We start from the raw sequence: 18,371 nt of genomic DNA on the forward strand, positions 1-18,371 counted from the left end.
GTGTCAGTCATATGGTCACAGCTTCGTCAGCTTGATTTGTGCTCCGTGCTGAGGATGCAGAGTTATCATGGTGTAAGGCGCGTGGGTGTAGGACGGCGAGAGCTCAAAGGAGAAGTGCTGGAGGATGGTGCAGAGTGCCATCTTCGCCTCCAGCAGCGCGAAGTTCTGGCCGATGCAGATCCGGGGGCCCCAACCGAACGGAAAGAAGCCGCCGCCGCCTTGCAGCTTGGTCGCGCTGGAAACGCCGTCGGCGAACCTTGCTGGATTGAACTCGCTCGCGTCGTCTCCCCAGATGCTGGGATCGTGGTGAATGAAGAGAATTGGCAGCATAAGGTTCACTCCTGCCGGGTATCTGATGCCGCCGAGCTCCATTTCCTTGTAGGTTCTTCTCATCACGAAGGTCGCTGGCGGGTATAACCTCAGGACCTCGTTGACAATCATGGTTATCTGCAAAAGAAGTGTAATTAACACAGTTAACAATACCTGGCTTTGGACTTACAAACGAGAATATATATTAGCTTTGGACTTACAATCTTCATGCGGCTCAAGGTGTCATAATCTGGCTTGTTAGATCTTGCAAAGTGAGTCAAGACTTCTTCTCTTGCCCGTTCCTGCCATTCAGGGTGCATGCTTAGCACGATCAGTGTCCAAGTGAGCAGGACAGACGTCGTCTCCATGCCTGCGAAGTAGAATAGCTTGCATTCCTCAATCATGTCCTCCGTGGTCATGCCTAGGCTCGATGCTCCGTTTGATTCCCTCATGTTTGACTCCAACAATAAGCCCAGCAAGTCGTCGTTGCTAGTTTCACCGTTTTTAATAGCCTTCTGTCTTTTCTCGATTATTCCACGTAGAGTTTTGCGAACCTCCGCGTCAATCTCTCTCATCCTCCTGTTGCCTTTGGTGGGTAAGAACCTGCATATGCTTTACCCCGTTATCACAGAACAAATTGATAATTGCTATGAAAGGTCAGATATTCTTGAGCAGTGAAAGGTCAAATTTTCTGTTTTTTTCTTCTTCTAAAAAGTCTATTACAAATATGGGTAGGAATTAGTAATTAATTAAAGCTTCTTATGTACTAGAAATTAAATATATATAGGTGTCTGGCAAGTGCTCAGATTTGATTTGCAACATCATCCTATAGAAAAGAACTCATCCGCTGTTTAAAGGAGAAAGAACAAACCAATAGCCTGGGATTATGTTTGCTTGAAAAGGTTGTAAGATGTATTCAGCTAGCTCCTCTTGCAACTGGAAAATTCTTCTCCCCTCCTGATAGCTGCTACCAAACGCAGCTCTTGAGATGGCATCTCCAGTAAGATTCTGGAACTCAGGCCAGACGTCTATCTCAGACGAACCTTACAGAAGACATGGAATTCTCCCATCTAGTGACCATTTCAACGGAACAAGCAGAGAACAGAGGAAGCATCCGCTGTAAATGAAGAAACATCATCAGTAAGTAGAACACCTCAAGAGTCAGAGATACCATCCATATCCATATATGTATGAAAAGTTAATTGAACAAGCACCTTTAGTTTATCATGGTGGAAAGCAGGATTCAGAATTCTCCGGTGCTTTGCCCATTTCTCGCCTTCATGACTGACAATCCCGTTGGATATCAAGTTGGCAACACGGCTACTCATGGGCTTGGGGAAGTGGCCGAACTTGTTGGACAAAACCTCTCTCACTAATACTGGGTCTGGAATCATCACCCTCGGCGTCGGACCAAACCAAGTGAAGGACAGTTTTCCTGCATTTGAATTTTGAGCTCCAGTTTCATCAGTCTTTGCATGGGTGGCCACGGAGTAAATAGCATACATACCATATTCTTTCGCGGTGTTTACATATACATCGTGTATTACCATATTGTTTCACGGTGTCATAGAGCATGGGCTGCACGCGGCGGACGATGTCGTGGGAGCCGGCCGGCAGCGGCTTCGCGCGGGCTTCTCGGTTCAGCTGGGTGCTCTCCGTGATGTCACCGGTGAAGAGGCGGTACCTGGTGCCCTTGAGGCCCTGTGCCCGGAGGACTCGCTCGAGCCGCCGCGGCGTCCACCACGCCCACTCCAGCGTCCAGGCCGCCAGCCACAGCAGCGCCGCGGCCACCGCTGCAGCGGCCACGGCCCACGGGGAGGCCTCAGCAGGGATCAGCGGAAGAGCTCGGGTCGCCATTATTCGTGGCTTCCTGGCGAAGTGAGAGAGAGCAGAGAAGAAGAAGATCAGGGTGATGTGCGATGTGTACCCTGTGTGCCGTGCGCTGCAGCTTAAATACACAACGCTCGAGTTGACTTGTACATGTGCCGTGTGCCGTGGCCATGTACCTTTTGTGGAAAGCACGTGACTTTGAACATTATTTCGGTAAATAAACGGTATTCGTAGCTTTGGGCTATATGCAAGCGTTTATGTTTATATTAGGTTTTGCTAAAAACATTCTAAGCATATTTTTTCAAATGGTAAAATGGGAATATATTCTACAAGCACAGGGATACTAAGAAGACCCTTTGATACCTTCATTAGCACCAAACTATCTGAATGACTAAAACCATGAGATTCAAACACTCAGTGCACCAAAGTGTTTCGTATATAAGAAAACCTAAGAGAAAAAAACATAGCAATCTCACATTAACATGTGTGATTCTAAAAAACTGACATCCGTCGACAGGAAAATAAAAAGAAATGAGTTGCCTGTTCACAAAGCGTAAACTAATGAGGCCTGCTATAACAAATGTAATTGTTTTTCAATCGTAGATAGATGTTAAAATATATACAAATGTAGAAAATAGTCAGCTTAGTCATAAAAGGTGGGTCAAACTATAGAATCCCTGTGATACCATAATTTTTGTGTCGAGAGTAAGATGCATAAGAGTAACCTCAGCAAGCCCCTGCTTAGACTCTCAAAACCAAATATGAGAGCTCGAGCCAAAAAAAAATCAACTCCAACAGGATCCATAGGGACCTCAAATTTGAGAAGGCCCTCAAATCCCCTTCCAACCCTCATTCCTGGGAGTCTGCTTCATGACATCAAACGTCAGGTGCTCTGATTTCTTCGCCCACACTCGATAGGAAGCGGAAGCGTGGCCGCTCGGATCCTCCTCCCCTCTGGTGTCCTCCTATCCCTTGAGCGCCCGGTATGGCTCCCTTGCCCGATAGCCCGGCGTCCCTTGCCTGACGACTCCCATGCCGGCGCGCCAGTGCCCCGGCGACGTCCTCCCTAACAACTTCTCTCCCGGCAACCTCTCCCCCATGCCAAAGCTTCGTTCCAACCTCCCTCTGGTGAGCCCCCCCCCCCCCCCCCCCGGCGAACTCGCCAAGGGAGCCCCTCCGAGCGACGGCTCCCTGACTTCTCCCGTCGAGCACCCTCAGTTCCACCCGACAGTGGATTTGACTGTAAGTCGATGACAATTGGGTCCTGTGCATATGTGTCTATTTGGTTGGATTTGAGATCATTGATTTGAAGGCTTCTGTTTGAGTATATGCACAAAAAGCTAGACTCTCAAAAGTAGTGGAGCCCTTAAATAAAAAAATAAGGATTTTGATTTGAGGGTTCTTGATTGAGTTGCTTTAAAGAGTGGCCACATAAGGAAGGAGAAGGACGGCTATAATTAGAGGGGGGGGGGGGGGCGTAATGTAGGAAGGTATATATATACTATACCAATTTAATTTCTAAAAATATATAGGAATTTCATCCCAATGTAAAATTTAGAGGTTTTGTTGTAGTTCCATGATAATTTCATAGATCCAGTTTTGTAGTTTTTGTACATGGAATACATGACCTATAGATATAAATAAATCGAAAACTAATGGGCTCCAGTGTTCATCCCATTGCCATTATTATCTAAAAATAGGCATCTCTTGTTTATTTATTAAAAAAACCTCTACTAAGTATGGTATATAAAGGCCATATGGATGTTACACCACAACTTTGTTGCGGCCTGGTAATATCGTCCTACAACACTATCTATATATAGGTGATAGGTGATGCGGCACAAAAAGTATTTAGATTTTCTGGAAAAGAAAATATTTGAAATATTTTAAGGAGAATTGACACGTTTATTGTTTTAATAACTTTCAAAAGCGATTTAAATCATATGGCCGTGTACAAGATCAAAAAGTGGCAACAGGTGAATACGGGCGTCCAACATAGTCTCTTTTCGTATTATTGTCGTAGCAAAACATTCGCCGTTAAGGCCCCCCACCACGAACTACGGTCAACTGGAACTATTGTGCGTCGATGCTGCAGCCTGCAGTGCAGGTGCAGTCACGCATTGCGTCACGCAGGAGAGCCAATGGAACCCTCCCTCTCCCTGTGAGTCCCAGGCTTCTCGTAAGGTATGAGTGTGTGACCAAAGCGCTTGCGTAAGCGCCATCGCGAGCGCTTGCGTAACACCACTGATTGTGTGGACGCCATGCTCATGGTTTTGCCCCTTCATATGTTGTTTTTTTTTCTTTTCTTTTTAACGAACGACCACGAGACTATGCCGTTTCTATTCACGTACCCTGTTCTTTTCTCACTAGTTGTTGGGTTTAATTGGGTTTGTCCAATTTTTATTTAGCAATTAAATCAAAGAAAGTTCTAAGATCAGAGTTAATGCTAGATGCAATTTGTTAGGTACATTATGCTGTGTAACCGACGGTTTCGATGAGTGTGAAGTGCATGATGACCATTATGTGTTAGTTGATCATGATTACTATTATATGTTAGTGGTTTATGATGTCTTTGTGGTTTTTGTTACTAGACAATTGATTTGTCAGTTTCATAAGTTACTGGTAACGAACAATGAAATGATGATTACTATCTCTTCATGTGTCTAGCTCTTCATCTTCGTCTTCCTCTATTGCTGCATAAAATGGACACTCCTTCTCTTGTTCGCGCGAGAGAGAATGAAACAACCAAGAACAATACTTCGTTGCTGCTGTGCTGCTCGAGCTTTCCTATCCCAGTTTTTGCGAGCACAGGAATAGGTCTCTGAAACCAAAGCCGTTCTTGAGTTCATCTGCTCGGGTGAAGATCGGCAATCAAATTTTTGGGAGCATCTTCCACGCGGCTGCTCGATCTTCTTCATGATGGTTCTACGACTTCTTCCTGCTACTTCCCGACGATCGGTTTCTCTCTGATGGCGGTGATCAGCGCTGCTACATTTTTGCACAGTGACAAGAGGGACCGACTACATCAACAAATGCTATGTCGACTAGCGGAAACGACTCTGTGCCGCTGAGTATGCTACTGTAACAACCCGCTTTCTATTCTCTATGTTTGAATCCATGATTAGTATGATGTTCATTAATCTGCTTATGACTAGATCACATGTGCACCTTTCTGATGTCATAAACATGATGTTAATATTTTTCAGGATTAAATTAGTACTGAATTTGTCCTAAATTTCTAATACTAGTGTGATAAGTGTCGTGGGTTCGTAACTACGGCTACGATTAGATGATTGATGTGTGAAACTTCGGTGGTTATCACTCAAGATGAGAGAGTTTATCCTGGTTAGAGCGCTGAGCCATATATCCAACAAAGATATTTCTTATTAGAGTGCTCGAAAGATACTATTACAATTTTGGGGGTAAGAGAGCAATGAGTTTGTTCTCTAATGGGAGTTTTATTTGGTGATCTATCGAGTGGTGCCTCTAATGGCTGATAATGGAGTGATGCCTCTATGACGCCCCTTGCCCTGCCTTATATGTACGGAGGGCAAGGTAAGTACAAAAATGGTTCTAGGGTTTTCTTAGCCATCAAGGAATTAATGTGGCTCCCAAGAGTGCCAAGGCAGGTCCAAGGCCTCGTGGTCCTGATATTCGAGCCATTAGAGACTTCCGCCTTCTTCGACGGTCATGGTCGACAACTCCTATCATATGGTGCTAGTCTCATCTATTGCAAGCAGGCCGGGGAAGGCAAGCTAGTAGTTGGACGCTCCAGTCCACTCGTACTCGGTCCTAACTTATACCCACTGTTCGCCTAAACGGCCGTTTAGCCCGTTTACACATCGTAAAAACGCTACACGGTGGTACACCATTTCCGTTTAATCGGTTGTTTTGACCGTTTAAATGGTCATTTTCCCCCGTTAAACACATGTTTTGCCCAAATAATGGGCTAAACGGTAGGTAAATAAACTCATCTCTATTTATACCTTTACCGTGTCGCTTGCTATTGCTTCAACTTATCTCTATTTGATGAACCTTTACATGTATGCGATCATGGCCTCCATCTCTATCACCTCCTATGCCCTATTCATCACCATCAAGTGGGCCCTAGCTAAATAAACTCATTGCAAGCATTAGTCCACATGGTTGGCACTCAATTACCAAAACCAAACTAGAGCTTTCATTTTCACTTGCTTCCTCACCACTGTCACTAGTCTAATGCACATGCATAGTTAAAAAACATCACCTAGTAGCACTAGATATAACTGCAATCACTTTAGAGAGGTCCCCTCTTAATAATATGTCTATCTATCATAAACTCAACCGTGCACTCTATTGAACCTTGTTTGGTGAAAACAAAACCTTATTACATATACCTTTGTCTTTGGGTTTGTTTCCATCTCCATTTCCTTTCATCTCCAATGTTGAGCACTTGTTTCATGGTCATGATCATCATCTTCACCATCTCCTAGCCTAGCTCAACTCCTGCATGTGGACCTAGCTCAATCATCTCTATTAAAAGCATTAGTCCACTAATTATCACTCAATTATCAAAACTAACCTAGGGCATTCAACTAGCCATCACGTTTTCCAACTCCATACACCATGATATCTAATGTAGCTTGAATCTCCATTTGGACTAACCTTTCTTTGCCTTGAGCTAGACATCATGTTTTCCATCTCCATGCACCATGGTATCCAATATAGCTTGAATCTCCATGTGAACTAATCTTTCTTCAATCTCAAATGAAAATATTAGTCCACAACCATTATCATTAGTAATCAAACCCCAAATTGAGGGCCTAGATGCTTTCAGTGATCAGAATAAATGATGCCATGTTTAGACAAACATAATTACTAGTGTATCGCCAATAGACCCAAGTACAATGGGGGCGCTTAGCATAGTTTGGCGGCAACAATGTCGGTTCATGGCATCAACACTGGAAAGGCCATAGGGGTGAAGCCTAGCATGCCCAGCAACGAAAGAACAACAACAATGAAGAATGACAGATGGACAGCTTGTCCCTAAAGCACAAGGTTACAAAACGACAATGTGACCATTCCCTAGTTAGCCATGGTGATGATACCCAAAGAAACAAAGAGCACCGGTGGGGGAAGTGTCTTGACGATCGGCGACCACCCTAGCAAGAAGGAGGGAAGAGATGAGGGACACGACCACAATGACCACTTCCATTACCATTAAAAGAACTGGATCAGTCAATGGGACCTGCACTATCACCATGACAACACCATTTGCAACTAGAAGACCATGGGAAGAAGTAGCCCATAGAGAAGCCGAATCTAGTAGGGAAAGGCAAAGATATGGCTAGAAATTGGGTGGATCATCAGGATTGGGGGTGGATGCATCCTTGCCCCATGTATCTAGTCCTTTCCCCTATCATCTCCCATTGCACAGATTCCATGCATGTCTAACACAAAGCTTTTCTCACCTTGCGCACCCTGCTACCATCATTCATGGAATCAAGTACTGGTCACTTCTCTAAAGTGTTTGGTTTGAATGGTAGGTAATCCATCATAACTCCCTAACTTATATGTTTGGTTTGAACCAAAGCCTATTCCATCAAAGATATAGGGACTTGCAAAGGATTCCCTTTAGGAAAAAGCATGCTAGAAGGTGGCATAGGGATCCCTCTTGTCAGCAAACTTATGAAGTAGCAAACTTACCATCGAGCTAGAATGTCTCCCTCCACTACCATGAAGGGGCCTCCCTAGTAACCCCTATTATTAGAGCATTGTAGGCATTTTTCTACTATGCTTCAACTTCGGCCATTGCATCCCAGTCATATTAGATAGTATGAAACTAATATATTCGTTGCTACAAACTGATGACCCTGCAAGAAAACACCAAATTTGGAGCTAAAATGAAAAAGTTATGTAATAAACAAGACTGTATGGGTCAATCTGCAAAGGAAAACTAGGTTTTCATGGCGTTTGATCAAATTTGCCAATGTACTAGGAAATACATGCACAAAATGTATAAACTTTGAGGGATTTATACAAAATTATGGCCTTGACTAGCCTCCTCATTTGTTGACCATGGTGCTTGTTGATGATCACTAACACCTAGTTAGAACATCAACATTCCACCCAAAAGCAAGGTAAAAACAACATCACATGCACCAAATTTGTTTTATATTTCACCTAGTTCCACCTATACTTGGAAAAATATTTGAACGCAGAAATTTGTACAAAATTCATCAAAACAAGAACAAAGGAGGCAAATGGGCGTGGTAGGGGGCCTTGGGGCCACTTGGTGGGGTCACCGATGCCACATGGCATCAGCCGATGGCCCACCTTGCCCTACCACGTCACTGATCTATGGGAGAGCCAGGTGGCATACCCAGGAGTGCCCCTCCACCGTTGATTTCAAGTCGGTGCATCCAAAGGCTGAGGTGGAGCTCCCTTGGATCCTGAGCCCACTGTCATTCACTTGGAGGGCCAAAACCGACTTCATCACCGACTTACCAACCAAAGAACTGACTTACTTGCCACACAACCACCATCAGGGATCCATCTAGCACCGTAGGATGGAGAGGCAGTGGATCCAAGGATCGGCCGATGCCCCTTAGCCGCCAACCGACCTTTTCCACTACATACAAGTACCACACTATAAAAGGAGGTGTGGAGCTCGGTGAAGATCATCCCCAACAATCCCCAAGCTTTACAAAGCTCTCCAGGCTTGAAAGAAGTAGCTTTAGAAGTAGTAGTAGGCTAGTAGTGGAAGTAGAGCTAGAGCGGAGCTTGCTCTGAGTCTAGAAGAGTCTTCTGGGTCTAGTATAGCTCTCTTGTATTCTTTCATTAGCATTTACTTTATTTAATACTCTACTTTGTTTAGTACTTTATTTAGTAATATAGCTTAGCTTTGTTCAAGTTCTAGTTCACTCTTGTTCATCTTTAGTGAGCTTAGGTGCTTGTTCTTAGCATTAGTAGCATAGATAATCTTTTGCTTAGTGTGATATTCATTAGTATGGGTTCCACCGTCTGGTTAGGGCACTTTGATCTTATTTCACTGGAGCTTGGATCGAAGTAGTAAGTTTATAGATTAAGCGAGGTGCTTAAGCTATATCTTACCTATGGATACAGCTTGATCCCTGGATAGATTGTGGTAGTTGGTAGGTGGTAACAACCCTATTCATCCTCTGTATTCCACTACATTGGGTCTAGTTATTAAAACATAGGGCTCATTGTGCTTTGTGCCTAATCAACCTTCAGGTGAGTTTAGGGCAGGTACTCCCCGTAGTGCTAAAGATTTCTCTCTAATCCTTAGTTTACCTTTGTTGCTTAAGATAAATAGTTTGCTCACTCTCCCACTTAGCTTTGCCATACTTCTAGTTTGCTTGCTGTCTACCCCTTTATCTTACCTACATTCCATCCCACCTATCCATCTACACCTCTACCCACATTCCAACACCCCCTTTTGGCTAAGGACATGGCTTCACTTGAGCATTTCTTTCCACCAAACCACCTTATCCTTCCGCCTTCCCATGAGATAAATTATAAATTCGACACTCGGTTTACTCACCCAGCAAATTGCTACATAATAGTTCTATGTGCTTGCGGAATCCCTCCAATAGACATAAGAAGTATCAACAGTGCTAACCCGGTCCATGACAGATATGATTTATGTTACTTAGTTCAGTGGCTAAAAATTCTCTGCCTCATTCTAGTCACCGATGGTAGGAGCTCATGGCGACAAATTTGCACTAGATGGCACATTGTAGTGTACCAAAAATTGAGTGGCTAGCATCTACAGAAGGAGTGTATGTCAAATCCATCTAAAGGGGTCTTGATGAGAGAACTAGGATGGTGGCGGCTGGCCCTGGAGAGCAGAGAAGATGTGTGTTCAATGTAGCAAAAGCAAGAGCTAGAGAGGGTGGGGAAAAACAAGACGGGTCTTAGGAAATAGATTGCCTCGATATGGACTCGGTTGTGTGGCTCTCAAGGATGTGGACGTAGTATATGGGGAGACCAATGGTGGCATGTGTATGAGATCTAGCCTAGGGCTATGACTACATCTAGGGCATGGGACATCTCTTTCCTTGATGCAAAAAAGAGGACATGGGAGCAGTGGCTTGCCTTTAATAGGCCATGGCACTGGAATCAATTGTCTCAGTGTAGGTACGGATCCGACTCAACTAGGCAGCACTATATATGGATTCAATCTTGAGTTTGGCTCATGCTACTGGTGCAATTTAGAAGAGGATAAGCCTGTCTTGCGGCCCCATCATAAACAAAAAAGGAGAAGGCACAGGCGCCTGGTACACCATTGTTAGGCTACAACGACTCAGAGCCTAGGCTAGTCCACAAGAGAAATAGGTGGTGGGTTAAAAATGGCCAAAGCATAAGAAACACAAAGGAAAAAGCCTTTCTTCTTTTGACAGAAAATTATATAGACTCACTAAAACAATTCTAATGTAGAGCTAAATCTTACAAAGCAACCTAAAATTAGAAGTGTAGTAGCATTAGTGTAACATAGCATGAGTGCACAGAACAATGTTTTATAATTTATATTGCTTTAGAAAATAAATATTTCATCTTAAACAAAGTATGAAGCTCTCTATAGAAAATTGAAGACATATTGACTAAACTGCAAATAACTTAAATTTAGGGTGTTAAACTACGCCCATAACCAACATACGACCATAGGACTCTGATACCATTTATAACACCTTAGAATCCAAATAATTTAGATCCACTCACATATTGAGTGGACAACACACTCCTTACGATTCCAGCCTTCGTTTCATTCAAAAGAGTTATCGTAGGGTCAGTGATGTTGATTCTAGAAGTATTACAGGTCATATTGGTTGCCTGTATAGTTTGCTCGTGTTTGATTGTCTACATAGGCTCTTATGCAGGCTTGCACAAATGCTCAAAGTAGGTTCAATGTTGCATTGGCTAGTATATTAGATTTGGTGTATTAGACATTGTAGTTTGCACAAATCGATGAGCACACAAAAATGAAATATTATCATCCCCTATACCTCTACTAGAAACATGAGACCTCAACTAGAACATGGAGGTTATATGTAACAAGATATAAACAACGAAACACAATTTTATGAAATACGGCTTGCATGTGCAAAACAACCAAACACCAAAACATTGCATACGTTTACGCTAGCATAGGTTATGTTGCATAACGTCTAATGCGGACTAAGGCTAATGTAATCAACCAATTAGACCTTATATGTTAGCGTAAGTTATCATCGAGTATCAAGTTGGCACTAAATCTCCACCACAACCGCACACGCACTTTGAGGGGCCACCCTAGACCTAATTCCAATTGGACTAGGATGTGACAATATCAGCGAGAACAAGGTGATTGCGAACTTTGCTCCCAATGGTAAGATCCACAAATGTAACTCCCTTAGCACCAATAGGTTCACCTCTAAGTGTTATGTTGGTCTTTTATAAGCTCATCATCCAATTTAGTCAACTTTTTAAAGATGGAATAGGTCATCAAATTCAAAATTGTCCCATCATCAACAAGCATTGAACGAATCAGTGTCACATTGAAAACATTTAGGTCTCTATCTGGGTTTTGATAATTAATGACAACACTTGTGGACTAACATTTCAAGCGAGATATGAAAAAATAAGATGTTAGTTCACATGGAGCCATTGAGCAACATGGATGTTATGGAGAAGATGGCACGAAACATATCGATAAGACTCAAGACAAAGGTATAAGATAAGGGTTTAAATTTTGCCAGTCATAAGGTGATACAGGATGTTAAATGACCGAGTTCTTAGGCTATATAACCATAGTATCAAGAGGGTGAAATGTGTTTTGCATTTTAGTGATCTAGTGCCATTTGTGAGGACTAACAAATGCAATGCATTAAAAATTGAGTGATGGTTTGAAAAGCAAGGTTAAAATGGTTTGAAGAGTAAGAGAAAACCTTTGAAAAATATACTTTGGAAAATGTTGTCTGAGCGTAAACATGTTAATATAACATTTCCATCAACCAATTTCTCCATTCATACACTTTCTTCTCATTATTCATATCAAAGGTGAATTTAAAACTACATGCATGCACAATCACTATATGTTACTAGCAGTATATGTTTTGCCATTCAGTATGACCATCATGGTCAAAGCTTCTTCAACCTGATTTGAGCACCATGCTGAGGGTGCAAAGTTATCACGGTGTATGGCGCACGAGTGTAGGATGGCGAGAGCTCAAAGGAGAAGTGTTGAAGGATGGTGCATAGTGCCATCTTCGCTTCCAGCAACGCAAAGTTCTGGCCTATGCAGATCCTGGGACCCCATCCAAATGGAAAGAAGGCGGCCTGATGCTTGGTTGCATTGGAGATGGCATCCTCAAACCTCTGTGGATTGAACTCGCTTGCGTCTTTTCCCCAGATGTTTGGATCATGGTGAATGAAGATGATGGGCAGTAGAAGGCTCACGCCTGAAGGATATTTGATGCCACCAAGCACCATTTCCTTGTAAGTTCTTCTGGTTAGTAAGACTACTGGTGGGTACAACCTAAGGACCTCATATAGAATCATGGTTACCTGCAGAACCAAAACAGAGGTTCAAGATCATTAATCCTGATACACAATAGAAAAAATATTAGATATCATGTTTTTTCCTCAGAAAAGTTTTTGTTTCACAGTTATTGAGGGGGGGGGGGGGGGGGGGGGGTGTCTCATGCATATAAACAGTCAGACTTCCTGGAGCATTCTAGAACTGCAATTTCCAAAAAGGATGCAAGATATAAATAATAAGGTTCCTTTGACACCAAGTTTAGGTCATCTCCAGCATACGTCTACAGTATATTCAGTGAGTCATTCAAGACATTGGTGTTAACATTGTTGGAATGTAAGGCTGCACAGTTCTAGAAGCAAACCAGCAGTTTCTCCACCAGAATGACATGCAGACAACTATCAGCAGAATTCAATTGTCTGGAAATTAAAATCACAAAAAGTAGCTATTTTTAGATGAATTGTTCAGTATTTTGTCAATCTAATTCTGATAAAGTAATGGAAACTTAAATAGGGGCATTTGCAATTTTGTCACTGGTTTTATTGTTATTTATTGCACGAATGCCACTCAAATGACAGTGTTAGTGGTATTTATGCAATTTTCTGTTGGCAAGCTTGTAACAGTGTTCACAGTGGTGGCAAAGTTGCAATTGCTCCAAATTAACAATGTCTTCAATATCTATCAATTTCTGCATTTCATTGAACAAAAAAACAATGATTTCATACTTACAATCTTCAGCCGGTTCAAGCTATCAAAATCTGGTCTACCTCTTCCAAAGTGGTTTAAAACTTCTTGTCTTGCCTGCTCTTGCCATTCGGGGTGCATGCTTAGCACAATTAACGTCCATGTAAGCAGGACTGATGTGGTCTCCATACCTGCAAAGTAAAATAACTTGCATTCCTCGATCATATCTTCAGTACTCATTCCCAGTTTCGCATTCCCAATTGATTCTCTCGTATTTGACTCAACCAATAAGCCTAGCAAGTCATCATTACTGCCTTCACCATCTATAAAAGCCCTCTCTTTTTCCTGATTATTCCATGCAGAATTTTACGGATCTCCCGATCAATTTCTTTCATCCTTCTGTTATTTTTGGTGGGCAAAAACCTGCATATGTTCAACAGTGTTATAACAGAACAGATTCTTGATTCCTACTGCAGAACTTCCCTAGTCTTTATCCCCCTACTCAGCTTGGACAATGGAAGTAGAAGTAAAATATAGATTGTGTTCAAAATATTCTTGGATGTGGAGAAATCTTTTCTGTATCGCTTCCTTTACTAGAAATGATATCAAGTCATTACCTTAAAACATGGATAAGTAAATATTCGTACTCAGTGAGTGTCATGAACAAATTGCTGCTGTTTATAAGGAAAAGAACAAACCAGTAGCCTGGGATAAATATTGTTTGAAAAGATTGTATAAGGCGTTCAGCCTGCTCTCCTTGCAGCCGGAAAATGTTCCTGCCCTCCTGATAGTTGCTACCAAATGCGGTCCTTGAGATAACATCTCCAGTAAGATTTTGGAACTCAGGCCAGACGTCTATCTCAGAAGATCCCTCGGAAGACATTGAATTTTCCCATCTGTTAATCATATCGGTGCAACAGGTAGCAAATACAGGCAGCATCCGCTGTGAATGAAAAAACAATGTTAGTTCACTTAGGGTGTTCACTATCCAATATGATATACAAAAATTTGAACAAAGAAAAATATATCTATGGGAACAAATTTAGTGAACAATGACCTTTATTTTCTCATGGTGGAATGCAGGATTGAGAATTCTCCTGTGTTTTGCCCATTTCTCGCCTTCATGATTTGAGAGCCCGTTGGCTAGTAACTTGCCAAGACGGCTAAACAGTGGTTTGCCGAAGTGGCCAAACTTGTTAGACAAAACCTCTCTCATTAATTCTGGGTCTGGAATTATCACCCTCGGAGTGGGGCCAAACCAAATGAATGAATTTGTCCCTGCATTTGAGTTTAGAACCCTGTAAGGACTGTAGGAGGACTAGCAAACTGCAACCAAACCATTTTGTGAGGATTTTGGCAGTCACAAAACATGATTCAGAACTGGGAAAATAAACTGACTGTCACAGGATATCTAGTTCAATATTTTGACACGTGCAATCAAAATCTATGATCTGATTCCATACTTGGTCATGTCCATTACACGCACATAAAGACCCCATTAGTGCATATCGGCATGTTTTCTTTCTGAACATACTGCACGCTAGCAATAGAAATAACTGCAGTCATTGCATCAAGCTATTCTATCTTAAGCGGGCATGGGCGCGCTAGGGGTATTCCCCTGTATGCCATGGAATACCCAAGATTTTGGAAACAAACACAAATACATATATGTATACGTACAGGTACAACTTGTATAGTTGCTACATGTTGCATATCTGGCCCAAAGCCCAACAGAAAGCAGCGACTTTCAGCCCACCAAAGTAAAAAAAAAAAGCCGCATCGTTTCCTGGCTGCCGGCGACTGGCAGGCGGCGACGACTTTCAGCCCACCCAAGTAAAAAAAAAGGTTGCATTGGATTCTTGTAACATAGATGAAGAAGAAGGGTGCTAGCATATTTGCATTGTGGGAGAAAGCTGCGAAGGCAAAGAAAACAGCTTCCACATCCACAACAAATCCTCCTTCTGTTGAGGTTGAGAGCCTCTCCCTGTTGAGAGAAATTTGCAGCTAGCAATTGTGGAAGCATAGAATGATGGTGAAGCAAATGATGAAGCTCAAGCTCCCCAACCGGACATGGACAGAGTTCCCCCAACTCCAATTGTAGAAGATTATGCAACTGATGAGGAGGGTGAGGTCGGAGTAGATTTGGAAGCACTTGAGCATGATCCCGGGAAGCGGATACCCATCGCAAGGTATGATGTTAATGACCAGGATAGAGTTAGGAGGTACATTGAGTTAGGGCCATGTCAACCTAAGAATCAAGATTTTTCATCTAGAGATATAAGTGGTCATCCACGTCGCTTTTGCTCTATTTGGTTTAAGGAATATCCTTGGCTTGAGCATAGTGTAGAAAAAGATGATGCTTTCTGCTTGGTCTGCTATTTGTTTAAGGATAGAACAAAATGCCCCGGTGCAGATACATTTGTGAATGGTGGGTGGCGAAATTGGAACCTTAAATCAAGATTGAAAAAAACACATGGGAGCTATCAATAGTGCCCATGCTGAAGCTCAAGAAAAATATGATAGGTTCACTACACCTACAATATCAATTCGAGAATCTATTGCTTCAAACACCACACAGTACAAAGCACTATATAAGCTCCATTTGACATGGACACTCGAGTGCTTCAGGTTTCTATTGCACCAAGGCTTGGCATTTAGAGCGCATGATGAAAGTGAAGAGTCACTAAGCAAAGGAAACTTCCTTGAGCTTTTAAACTGGCTGGCAGGAAATTTTAAAGAGGTTGACAAGGTGGTTCTAAAGAATGCTCCACAAAACTGCAAGATGACATGCCATGAAATACAACATGAGCTCATCAAATATTGTGCCCAACAAACTACTAAGCTAGTCATTGAGGAACTTGATGGCTCACAGTTTGCAATACTTGCCGATGAGTCTGCTGATGTGTACCAGAATGAACAGCTAGTTGTTTGCATGCGTTATGTTGATAAGAAAGGACGGGCAGTTGTTAGATTTCTTGGAATTGCTCATGTTGAAGATACTAGTGCTATGACACTTAAAGCTGCAATAGATACAAATGATGAATTGTCAAAACTTCCATATCAGCTCACTGTGTACATTTCTCATGTGCATAGAGATGAAAGGTTTAAAAATTTGAAGAACCTATGTGAGCTTTTAGTCATGCTTGTTAGCACAAACAGACATGAGCAATATTATGTTGTCTACAAGCTTCTTAAGTTGGTGCTAATTCTTCCCGTAGCCACTGCTAGCGGTGAGAGAGTGTTTTCCACGATAAGTTATGTGAAGAACAAGAATAAAATATGTGATGAATATTTGAACAATTGTTTGGTCACATTTATTGAGAGAGAATTCTTCAGTCAAGTGAATGATGATGATATCATTAATGAATTCCAAAAAGGGGATCGTAGAGTTACATTTTAGTAGCTCAATTTTAGTAGCATTGAGCATGTTTTGTAATCTTTCTTAATTATTAGAGATAATGGCACTATGTCACTATGTTCAGATCTTATACTTTGCTTATTACTATTGCATATTTGCATCGAAATTTTTTTATGTACGCGGAATGCTAGAAATTTTTTATGTACGCAGAATACCTAGCTGTGAAATCCTAGCTCCGCCACTATGAGGGGGGGTGGGGGGGGGGGGGGGGGGGGGGGTTGACTGGATAATTGTGTCAACTATTTCATCCATCAGCGTACAATCAAGATACTTGTTACATGTGAGTGGATAATTGTAGTGTTAAACCTATAAAAGGTACCCAAGCTAATCTCGAACCAAACGTTCCGAACTTCTGATTCAACTCCAGGATATTCGTATCCCATGTCCTTCTTGGGCGTTCACGGAGTAAATATGATAAAAATAGCAGGAAATGAGCTAAAAAATTTTAAAAAAAAATCACAACAAATGATTTCCCCTCAATAACTGGGAACAAAAGGAATCAATTTTAGATGTGGGGAATGATCTGGCCATCTGGGCACATAGAAATTACCATTATCCTTTAGCGTTGTGGAGCATGGGTAGCACGCGGGGGATGATTCTTATTAGCTTGGTTTATAAGCCGTTTTTTTTTCAGCCAACGAACAATATTTTTTTTTCATAATAAATCAGCCAACACTGCTTTTAGCTACGCTTATCAGCGAGGCGATATGGGCAAGATGTCGTGACTCCCAAGCGGCAGCGGCTTCGTGCTGGCTTCTCGGTTGAGCCGGGCGTTCTCCCTCACGTCGCCGGTACCTGGTGCCCTTGAGGCCCTGGGCCCGTAGGGCTCGGTCTAGCCGCCGTGGCATCCACCACGCCCACTCCAGCGTCCAGGCCACCAGCCACAGCAGCACCATGGGCGCCACGGCCGCCGTCGTCGTGCCTGCACGGGCCCACGGAGAGGCCTCCGACAGCAGGAGCAGAGCTCGAGTCGCCATTGGCTATTTGGCTTTGGCTTCTTGGTGCACCTGGTGAACGGCAAGCAGGCAAGTTGGTACGCTCAAAATATAGGATCAACGGAATTTCATGGAACTGCGAACACAAGGTTGACAAGTACCCTTGTGTGTTCGTTTTATGATGAGTGATTGTCAATGTGATCCACGAAGTGGGTTGAGTGGTGACTAACCCTACCATGGCGAAAGCTATGTGTGCGACATGTCTTTTGGTATGTGTTGTGCAGGTGTGGAGCTCGGATACGGTGGTCGACGGCGAGGTGAAGGTCAAGGAGGACGTGCCGTGCCGACAGACCGGGAGCGGTGAAGGACGGACGTGAGGCTTGGACCGAGGGACCCAGAGGCCGGGTGACTAGCCACGGTGGCTGACACTTGGGACATCGACAAGTGCAAGAAGACATGGAGTGACGGTGTTGACCGGGTCAAGACGGCGGACGCGTGAGTCGAGCGAGGCTCAGGAGGACTTGGCGGGCTGGCCGGTCGAGGACGGTGGTGACACGCGTCGGATGGCGGGGGACGCGTATGGAGTACGCTACTCGCGGACGGTTTGATAGTTTGGACCTCAAAACCATCGGATGGACGGTTTACGGGTTTGGGCCTCAAAACCCGGGCGGAGGTTCCG

The 18,371-nt window shown here is 43.1% G+C and overlaps 1 protein-coding gene and 1 pseudogene across 1 annotated transcript; both read right to left on the bottom strand.

The window, feature by feature from the left end:
• LOC136456263 (cytochrome P450 CYP72A616-like) lies at positions 1 to 2,176 on the bottom strand (annotated as a pseudogene).
• Positions 2,177 to 12,127: 9,951 nt separating this feature from the next.
• Positions 12,128 to 15,104, bottom strand: LOC136458539 (cytochrome P450 CYP72A616-like). The gene is given in 5 exon segments (XM_066458488.1): positions 12,128 to 12,684; positions 13,385 to 13,677; positions 13,680 to 13,762; positions 14,038 to 14,282; positions 14,397 to 15,104. Coding segments are annotated over 5 exon segments (1,206 nt in total). The 5' UTR covers positions 14,556 to 15,104; the 3' UTR covers positions 12,128 to 12,258.
• Positions 15,105 to 18,371: the final 3,267 nt, after the last annotated feature.

Source organism: Miscanthus floridulus, chromosome 6 (assembly GCF_019320115.1).
Source record: "Miscanthus floridulus cultivar M001 chromosome 6, ASM1932011v1, whole genome shotgun sequence".
NCBI lineage: Eukaryota > Viridiplantae > Streptophyta > Magnoliopsida > Poales > Poaceae > Miscanthus > Miscanthus floridulus.